The 10,000-nt window shown below is 44.5% G+C and overlaps 2 protein-coding genes across 4 annotated transcripts in view; one reads left to right on the top strand and one right to left on the bottom strand.

The window, feature by feature from the left end:
• The window catches only part of LOC137784346 (trafficking kinesin-binding protein 1-like), a 12,078-nt gene extending 11,722 nt beyond the window's left edge, over positions 1-356 (top strand). Inside the window, exon 7 of the mRNA XM_068574920.1 lies at positions 1-356. This exon is cut by the window's left edge and continues 976 nt beyond it. Within this exon, the coding sequence (XP_068431021.1) occupies positions 1-51 (51 nt within the window). The 3' untranslated portion in view covers positions 52-356.
• Positions 357-2,319: 1,963 nt separating this feature from the next.
• Positions 2,320-10,000, bottom strand: part of LOC137784347 (BMP-binding endothelial regulator protein-like) — a 14,115-nt gene continuing 6,434 nt past the window's right edge. For 2 of the 3 annotated variants that reach the window (XM_068574921.1, XM_068574923.1), the window contains exons 7-15: positions 9,718-9,827; positions 9,396-9,530; positions 9,181-9,285; positions 7,028-7,073; positions 6,572-6,708; positions 6,287-6,488; positions 4,590-4,935; positions 3,552-3,682; positions 2,320-3,295 (exon numbers count right to left, since the gene is read on the bottom strand). In XM_068574921.1, coding sequence (XP_068431022.1) covers positions 3,114-3,295; positions 3,552-3,682; positions 4,590-4,935; positions 6,287-6,488; positions 6,572-6,708; positions 7,028-7,073; positions 9,181-9,285; positions 9,396-9,530; positions 9,718-9,827 — 1,394 coding nt within the window. In that variant the 3' untranslated portion in view covers positions 2,320-3,113. The remainder of the gene's footprint in view (positions 3,296-3,551; positions 3,683-4,589; positions 4,936-6,286; positions 6,489-6,571; positions 6,709-7,027; positions 7,074-9,180; positions 9,286-9,395; positions 9,531-9,717; positions 9,828-10,000) is intronic. The other variant, XM_068574924.1, reaches the window with a different exon arrangement.

Raw genomic sequence — 10,000 nt, 5'->3', positions numbered from 1 at the left:
GACGGAGACGGACTGTGGCTTTTAACCAGTGATGATGAAACTGGGGCATGATGGGAGATGCCCAGTGTGTTGGCTCATGTTAAGGTTTGACAGTAACACACACACATACACACACACACACGTACACGTACGTAAGGTTTTCCCAAAACCAAACTCTGTAACGACGCCCTCCAGACTCACACGTGCTGTCATGACGATGGAGTGTGTTGTCTTCCTGTGTGCTCGTGTGTTGTGTGTTGCGTCACCGTGCTGCGTCACCGTGCTGCGTTGTTGCGTCACCGTGCTGCGTCACCGTGCTGCGTTGTTGCGTCACCGTGCTGCGTCACCGTGTTGCGTCACCGTGCTGCGTCACCGTGTTGCGTCACCGTGCTGCGTTGTTGCGTCACCGTGCTGCGTTGTTGCGTCACCGTGCTGCGTTGTTGCGTCACCGTGCTGCGTTGTTGCGTCACCGTGCTGCGTTGTTGCGTCACACTGCGATACATGGTTTAACATGCGACAGGTTTTGCTCTTTGCAGAGCAGAAGGAAATAAAACCATTTAAATGACCGTTTTGGCCCAAATGAGATGCGGTGACAGTATTTTCAGAGAGCAACACTTAAAGCATTTCCTCCAATAAAAACATGTATAAAACAAGTTGGACAGCAAAAAAATTAAATAAAAAAAGGTTGTTTTAAATTGTTGGGTTTTTAATTAAAAGGATTCAGAGCTATCTATTGGCGGAAATATAATATAATAATATAATTGTCATCTGCAGTCGCACCACTAGATGGCGCTAAATCCCACACTTTAAATATTAAATTCTTGTAAAAAAACCTCTGATTATACTGATTGTTTATACTGCACTGTCTTTTTATCTAACTGTGGCAACAAGCGCAGCTATGGTTAATAATTCCTAACTTTTTCATTCAAAATACAAAAAATGTTGTCAGCGTTACATTTGGGCCACCGTGGTATTTGTGCAGTTAAATGGGATTTATATTGTTAAACGGTGGCCTCGGCCCTGGAGATTATTCCCTCCCAGCAGCTCTTCCTTCCTTCCCTCTACTTCCTGTTCTCATCATGGATAAGGGGCGGGGCTTTGATGAGCGACGTCCCGGTTCCTACGTGCCTCACAGCCGCAGTCTCACTGCGTATGGGCTGAATTGTTTGATGACTTTATTATTTTAATGAGCGAGTGCATGAGAATAACATGAGAATGTATTCATGTGAACAGCTGAGGTCCCAACACATGTTCTACTTTCTGTTTTTGGTCTCTAGTTTGTCTCATGGTGTTGGTGCAGCGCCCCCTTCAGGTGTAATCAGACCTGCAGACCTCGTGCGCTGCACACACACTGACAGCGTGTCGCTGGGTGAGAACGTCGTCGTTAGCAACACAGTTGAATGCAAGTTGGAGTCTCCGCCCACTAACTGCCTGTGGGCGTGTCCTGTCGGTAGCTCCTCCCACTCGCCCAGAGCCAGATGAGTTACTGACGGTTCAAAGAATCAGTTCAAGTCATTCACATTTAGAGAGGAGCTTTAGTTTGCTGTTCTATTATTTTACATCCAGGCGGAGAACAGCTCATTGTTCTCGTCACACTCACATTAATTAATCATTAATCATGAATTAATCATTCATTAATCATTAACATAACGCGACCGTGTCTTGCCTTAGTCGGGACTGAAAAGCCGAATGTGTCATTTTCTGAAAAGGCCAAAGAGTCGAGCTTCTTCTCATCGTGTCACATTGTGCAGCAACAATTATTATTATTATTACGTGAGAACCAGTTCTATCTGGGAGAACCGCACTCCTGCAGGACGCCGCTGTGTTCGGTTCTGCGGTTCTCTCGTTTCGTTTTAGCGATTGCGTTCGTGTGAAATGTCTGTACAAATTTGAAGTGTATTAAAAAGCGTGTAAATATTATAAATGTGTATTTTTGTTCTTTGTGATCATTTTACAAGCCGTCGCTCGCCTTCATGTAACTTTGGATTATTGGAGGAACTTTTATTTTGAGGATGAATGAAGTTTTCATGAAGAGAAGTACAAAGCTAAAATGCATCAAATTCTACAGCAGTTATATAAATTTATTATTTACGTTTGTAAAATAAGATGTTTTGATTTTTGTGTATTGTATATGAGTACAAGTTGTTGAAAATAATCTTTAAACTTTGGCACTTTGGTTTTGAACCTTTTACATTTTTTGGGTGTTTCTTTTAACAAGTCATATGAAGCTATATTTTCTGGTTTTTATCTTCTGGGTTTGGATTTGAACCGTCGACCTTCGTCTCGTCCTGCGAAACGGTTTCAACACTTGAGAGAAAAAGTAAAGACAGCAGTCGAAAATGAACTTTTGATAAAAGATTATATTGCTGGTCTTTAAATAATTAAACATTTGCTTCAACCTGTCACACAGTACAGTACTTTTTCCCTGCGATGGAGCGACGACTGAATCACATTTGGGCATTTCTCTTCAAACGGTAACACAAAAGTACACAAACAAATACATAAATAGCTTTTTTGTTTCCCTTTAAAATCATTTATAACGCAATTCTGTTCATGATTCTGGCTCTTGCTACGTACGACACGTCTCTGACCGATATATAAATTAACATCAACAACAAATAATAATTAGAACAATAATATAAAAGCTGTTTGTCGTTCATATAAATCTGGCTAGCTTACAGTCTGAATGATGGAGGGGGGCGGGTTTCGACTGGGAGCATCGGAGCGAGTTTTCTCCGCTTTCGTTGGAGCTCGTTCCAAAAAAAGGCCGATGCTCGGCTTCCTCCTCGTCGGTAGTGTCGGTAAAAGGAACACGGCCGCCATTTTGGCTCGAGCCGAAGTCCAGTAGGTGCCTGAGGATCCCTGGAGACAGAAAACATCTCCAAATACGCAGGTGAGGGGGCCTGAGTTTCCTTTCCTCTTGGGAGTTCAGTTCTTCCTCTGCAAGGCTGGAATTGGCGCCTCCGGCGGCAGCTGCCGGTGGTGCGACAACCAAACGTCTTGAGTTCAGGCCCCTGAGTACCTCGCATCTGATCCGTCGACCCCGTTGGTGTCCTTGTTTGATTTCCCTAATTGTGATGCTCTGAACGATCGTCCCTCCCTAAACCAGCCCCCCCCCCCTCGGGTCACAGGGGTCACCGGCCGGGGCACGCCGTGGGCTTGATGCAGCGTCCCTGGAACAGCACCAGGTTGGCGGGGCAGTGGCAGCCGGCCACGCAGGGCTTGTGGCACGGCCCGATCTCGTTCCAGTTGTCGCAGGTCTTGGTGCAGCCCGGCCCGCAGGTGTCGTACACGGCGCCGTGTTTGCACTGGGTCGCTGAAAGAGGACGAGAGAAGAAGGTTAGAGAACGTTATCTCACATGTTCAGATGCTTCATTCCCCAAAAACGTCAGGCAAGTACACCCACCCAAAGTAGAAGCAGATTATAACCCAACTTTTACAGTACATGCGTTATAATTAAAAAAACAACAGTTAAATATGTATAAAGAAATGATTTTGCTGCAAAATAAGAACTGAAAAGTATTTTTTCAGGAAGGTAACTTTAAATGCTATCACAGTCGCGTGTCACTCACCCATGCAGGCGGCGTCGGCCCGCCAGAGGACGGGCACGCCCTCCCTCTCGCAGGCTCGGCTGTAGGCGATGAAGGACTCGCAGTAGCAGTTTTTATGGACCGGACACTCGCACATGTCCGTCACACACGACCTACAGAGAGCAGGGGGAGAAAGACGCGCGTCGGTACAGAAAACCAGCCAAGTAGCAAGCTAGCTAGCGAGCTAACTAATCAGATCACATCCTCAAGCGACGGTTATCTCATGTTGATGCTCCGATAAACCTGTGTTTTTGGACAGGTTGGAGTAACACTACTTTGGCTTTGGCACACAAGTGGTTAACACCTCCAGGGCGACCGGGGCGCGTTCACCCAAAACAGCGTCAGGCGCACGTGACAACAGCAGGCTGCTGCCTTTGGGCAGTAACACAACAAGACGTCACAAAAAAAGATTTCAATGTTTTCCCCCTAAAGGTGGTCAGGAGTCAAAGAGGCGATGGGAACAGAAACGATGGAAAAGTGTTTTGTATGTTTCACATGATAAATGGGGCATTTTTGTGGCTATTGAGGGGAGTTTGTTTGGTCTGAACTGGTAACCATGAAATGCCTCAATTCAGTTGTTCTAATAAAAGAACATGAGAGATGTTCAGATGTGTAAATATCAGTCCACATGTTTCTGGCTGAGAGGAAATGAAGATGACAGAAAGACATGCAAAGGTTTCAGGTCCAACGATAAAAAAATGACTTTCAGGATGATTATTAGTTTAAATGATGCAGCTGTAAAGTCCAACTCTAACAAACCAGAACACAACATATATTTCACTTATGTTAACTTATATTCACGTATATATTACTTATGGTGTTCAATACATCTGTTTTGGTTGTGTTGTTTAATATATTTGCTTAGTTTTAAATAATCTTTCAGTCGAGGGGGGATTGATTCTTTGAAGGCTAAACAGTCAAATTGTCCTTGTTTATTCTGCCTCTCTACTCTTCATCACTAAAACCACATCAGGGAGACCACAACTTGCCGTAAAGGCGGTGTAAGTTCCCTGTCCTCACCTGTAGAAAGAGGCGAAGTCGACCACACGGTGGCACTTCTGGAACTCCCACGACTTGATCTTCTGGCACTCGCGGTGCGCGCGGAGCTTGACCTTGACGCTGCCGGGGCACAGGAAGGAGGCCGGCCGGCGCGGCGGCGGCGGCTGCCGGGAGCAGAGCTCGTTGCCCTCGACTCGCCACGACTCGGCAAACTCGTCCACGTCGAACTTGAACTGGCCGTCGCCGCCCATGGTGTCGTCGCGCTTGTGGCCGTTGTAGTTGCCGCACAGACCGCAGAGGCGGCCGCGCAGGTGCGGGGCCGCCACCACCTCCACGAAGCTGTCGCCGTCCCATGTGATCTCCAGACCTGCAGGGGGAGACAGAGGCGCCCTTACTCTTCTTCTACGCAACCGAGCGGGAGCATCGCCTAGCATAACCCTATCATACTTTATATACACTATAGATACACTATATATATACACTTTATAGATACACTATATATATACACTTTATAGATACACTATATATATACACTTTATAGATACACTTTATATATATACACTATATATATATATACACACTTTATATATATACACTATAGATACACTTTATATATATACACTATAGATACACTTTATATATATATATACACTATATATATACACACTTCATATATATATATATACACTATATATATATACACTTCATATATATATACACTATATATATACACTTCATATATATATACACTATATATATACACTTCATATATATACACTTCATATATATACACTATATATATACACTTCATATATATATACACTATATATATACACTTTATATATATACACTATATATATACACTTCATATATATATACACTATATATATACACTTTATATATATACACTATATATATATACACTTCATATATATATACACTATATATATACACTTTATATATATACACTATATATATACACTTTATATATATACACTATAGATACACTTTATATATATACACTATAGATACACTTTATATATATACACTATAGATACACTTTATATATATATATATACACTATAGATACACTTTATATATATACACTATAGATACACTTTATATATATACACTTTATATATATATATATATACACTATAGATACACTTTATATATATACACTATAGATACACTTTATATATATATATAGATACACTATATATATATATATATACACACTATAGATACACTTTATATATATACACTATAGATACACTTTATATATACACTATAGATACACAGTGTATACATAGTGTATACATGGTGTATACATTATGTATACACCATGTATACATAGTGTATACATGGTGTATACATGGTGTATACATGGTGCACATATACTGTATGTAGATATAAAGTATATACAGTGTATATACAGTTTAGATACACTGTATATACTTTATATACATTGTATACACTTTGCATTTTCTTTATTTTTTAATTCAAATGTAATATGTTCTGCTATTTTATTGTATACATTGAGTATTTTCCATACTTAATATGTGTATGTTTATGTAACTTTGCCTCTGGAGATGAATAACGTATAAATCTTAAAGTAAATACAGTAAATAATTGTCATCGCATAATAATTAAATGAAGAGTAAGATGATACAGGAAGTAGAACAGAACTAGAACCACAAGAGGAAGCAGAAGCTGACCTGCGATGGTGGTGAGCTTCAGCAGGTACCCGTCCAGGTCGATGTGCACGCCGGGCCCGTGGAAGGGCAGCGCGATGCGGGAGCCGTTCCTCCGCACCGTGAGGTGCTGGTGGAGGCCGAGCGTCAGGCCGGCCAGCCGCACCTCCACCGACTGCGTCCAGGAGAAGGAGCGCGTGCGCCGGGCGTCGTTCCTCACCAGCACCTGCTCCGCCAACGGAAAGCTCCGTGAGAAAACGCTCGTCTAACCAGTGCAGTGTCGGTGCCGGGGGCTCGACTCCGCCCTACCATGAAGCTGCTGCCCCGCCCCCCGGAGGCGGAGCAGTCGCGGGTCAGCACGTACTGACACGTGCCCTGGAAGTTAAAGGTCCTGCCGTCAAAGGTGTTGTAGTGAGGGTCCCCGAACACCGTGCACACACCCGGCTCTGCAGAGGACACACACACACACACACACACACACACACACACACACACACACACACACACACACACACACACACACACACACACACACAGTCAACAGGGGCGGAAGAAGGACGAGTAGAAACAGAAGGACAAGTAGAAACAGAAGGACAAGTAGAAACAGAAGGACGAGTAGAAACAGAAGGACGAGTAGAAACAGAAGGACGAGTAGAAACAGAAGGACGAGTAGAAACAGAAGGACGAGTAGAAACAGAAGGACGAGTAGAAACAGAAGGACGAGTAGAAACAGAAGGATGGATGAAAACAGGAAGCTGGACTCACTTTCAGTGCAGACCGGACAGCAGCCGGTTCGGTTCAGGATCTTATTCTGAAAGAGACGAGAGACACGAGAGACGTTAGACTAGAGACACTGAAGACAATAGAGACACGAGAGACGTTAGACTAGAGACACTGAAGACAATAGAGACACGAGAGACTAGAGACACTAAAGACAATAGAGACACGAGAGACTAGAGACACTAAAGACAATAGAGACACGAGAGACGTTAGACTAGAGACACTGAAGACAATAGAGACACGAGAGACGTTAGACTAGAGACACTGAAGACAATAGAGACACGAGAGACGTTAGACTAGAGACACTGAAGACAATAGAGACACGAGAGACGTTAGACTAGAGACACTGAAGACAATAGAGACACGAGAGACGTTAGACTAGAGACACTAAAGACAATAGAGACACGAGAGACTAGAGACACTAAAGACAATAGAGACACGAGAGACGTTAGACTAGAGACACTAAAGACAATAGAGGCACGAGAGACGTTAGACTAGAGACACTGAAGACAATAGAGACACGAGAGACGTTAGACTAGAGACACTGAAGACAATAGAGACACGAGAGACGTTAGACTAGAGACACTAAAGACAATAGAGACACGAGAGACGTTAGACTAGAGACACTGAAGACAATAGAGACACGAGAGACGTTAGACTAGAGACACTAAAGACAATAGAGACACGAGAGACGTTAGACTAGAGACACTGAAGACAATAGAGACACGAGAGACGTTAGACTAGAGACACTGAAGACAATAGAGACACGAGAGACGTTAGACTAGAGACACTGAAGACAATAGAGACACGAGAGACGTTAGACTAGAGACACTGAAGACAATAGAGACACGAGAGACGTTAGACTAGAGACACTGAAGACAATAGAGACACGAGAGACGTTAGACTAGAGACAATAGAGACGTTAGACTAGAGACACTAAAGACAATAGAGACACTAAAGACAATAGAGACACGAGAGACTTAAGTCTGTTGTTGATGCCAAGAATGAAAACACAACTCAAAATGACTGAAAATGAGATAAAAAGAACAGAAATAAGATGAAGAGAAAGAGACGGAGGAAAAGTTCACACAACTGTGTGTGTAACAGGAAACTGTGTGTGTGTGTGTGTGTGTGTGTGTGTGTGTGTGTGTGTGTGTGTGTGTGTGTGTGTGTGTGTGTACAGTATGTTTCAACTTCCATCAGAAGTGCAGATCAGAGGACTTTTTCACACACTTAGTTTTTGTTGCCTCCGGGAAGCCCTTCATTCAAACACACTCATTTTTGTCACACACGCACACACACACACACACACACACCCCTCGTCTGTCATCACGTACAGACATTCTCTCTACACTCAGTACAAACTCCAGAGTCCTAAACTCTGCACAAAGGACAACCTTTCTCTTTGAAGAGGGCCTTTGACAAACTGACACACACACACACACACACACACACACACACACACACACAGGTTTTCAGGGGCATGAATATAGGGAACCTCCTCTTCGCTGTCACTCAAACGTCACACAGACAAAAGGCTGTTAGGAGACACACTGTCTCCAAAAGAGACGCACGCACGCACGCACGCACGCACGCACGCACGCACGCACGCACGCACGCACGCACGCACGCACGCACGCACGCACGCACGCACGCACGCACGCACGCACGCACGCACGCACGCACGCACACACACACACACACACACACACACACACACACACACACACACACACACACACACACACACACACACACACACACACACACACACACACACACGCGCACACACACACACACACACGACTTGTGTGATGACTTGGGACAGGTGTGTGTGTGTGTGTGACCTTGCCATTGTTATATCAATGTAACATTGTCCAGTTTTGCATTAAAGGAATATTTCACACAGAACAAGATCTTCAGTGTGTTGGTTCTTTGAGAAGCGTTCCTTCATCGCTCGGTCACACAAAGTGAATAATTCATAATCTCAGGATCATTTGGTGGAGTTTTCCTTTCATGAGCGGCGTCTGGAGGCCACAGACAAACTCTACACGTCTGTCAGGTTTCAGAGCTTCCTGATGTGAAACCGCTGCAAACGGGACGTGAGCTGCTGATTGGCCGGCGGGCCTGTCACTCACCGAGGGGCAGCTGCTGATTGGCACGCAGAGTTTAGGCTGACACTCGACACTTCCTGCGACGCAGGCGCACAGCGTGCAGTTAGCCGACGACCACATGTCTCCTTCCTGCAGGACACAGAGGTCACGCAGAGGTCACCCAGAGGTCACGCAGAGGTCAGGAGACGCCCAGGCGAGGACGCGCCCCCCCCTCCTCCACCCGTCCTCCAGCCTCTCACCCTGTAGATCTTGTTCCGGACCCTGCAGTACTTCACCTCCTCCACCTTCACGTAGGACAGACACTCCTCGCAGCACTGGTCGTCGTGGCAACCCCCCGGCCGAGAGCAGCGCTTCCTGCAAACCACTGTTGAATCCTGGGAAATAAAAGAGGAAGAGCAGAGTCATCCTCACCGGCTTCCATTCTTATTCATGCGTTAGAGAAGTTGTGGAGGGATTTAGAGATGAAACTGATTTTATTATTACAGGAAGGTGCGTGTGTGTGCGTGCGTGTGTGTGTGTGTGCGTGCGTGCATGTGCGTGCATGTGCGTGCATGCAGGTACCTTGCAGGTGCAGGCGGTGCAGTTGTCGTGGATAAAGGACGATCCGTTCTCGTAAACCTCGCTGTGGAACAAACAGCTGCCCAGAGAAAGATCAAACACCTTCCTCTGACCTGACGGAGGAGGAAGAGGAGGAAGAGGAGGAAGAGGAGGTTATTTAACTTCTTTAACAATGTAAAGTAATTATAAGAAGAGAAGAAGACGATGTGTTAAATATTTACATGTTTCACTTTCAGGTTATTTATTCATTATAGATCTTCATCTTCTGATTATTCTCTCCATCAAT

The sequence above is a fragment of the Clinocottus analis genome, unplaced genomic scaffold (genome assembly GCF_023055335.1).
Source record: "Clinocottus analis isolate CAN_PGR_092001 unplaced genomic scaffold, fCliAna1.0.p SCAF_135, whole genome shotgun sequence".
Lineage (NCBI taxonomy): Eukaryota > Metazoa > Chordata > Actinopteri > Perciformes > Cottidae > Clinocottus > Clinocottus analis.
This window is presented reverse-complemented; position numbering and strand designations above follow the sequence as displayed.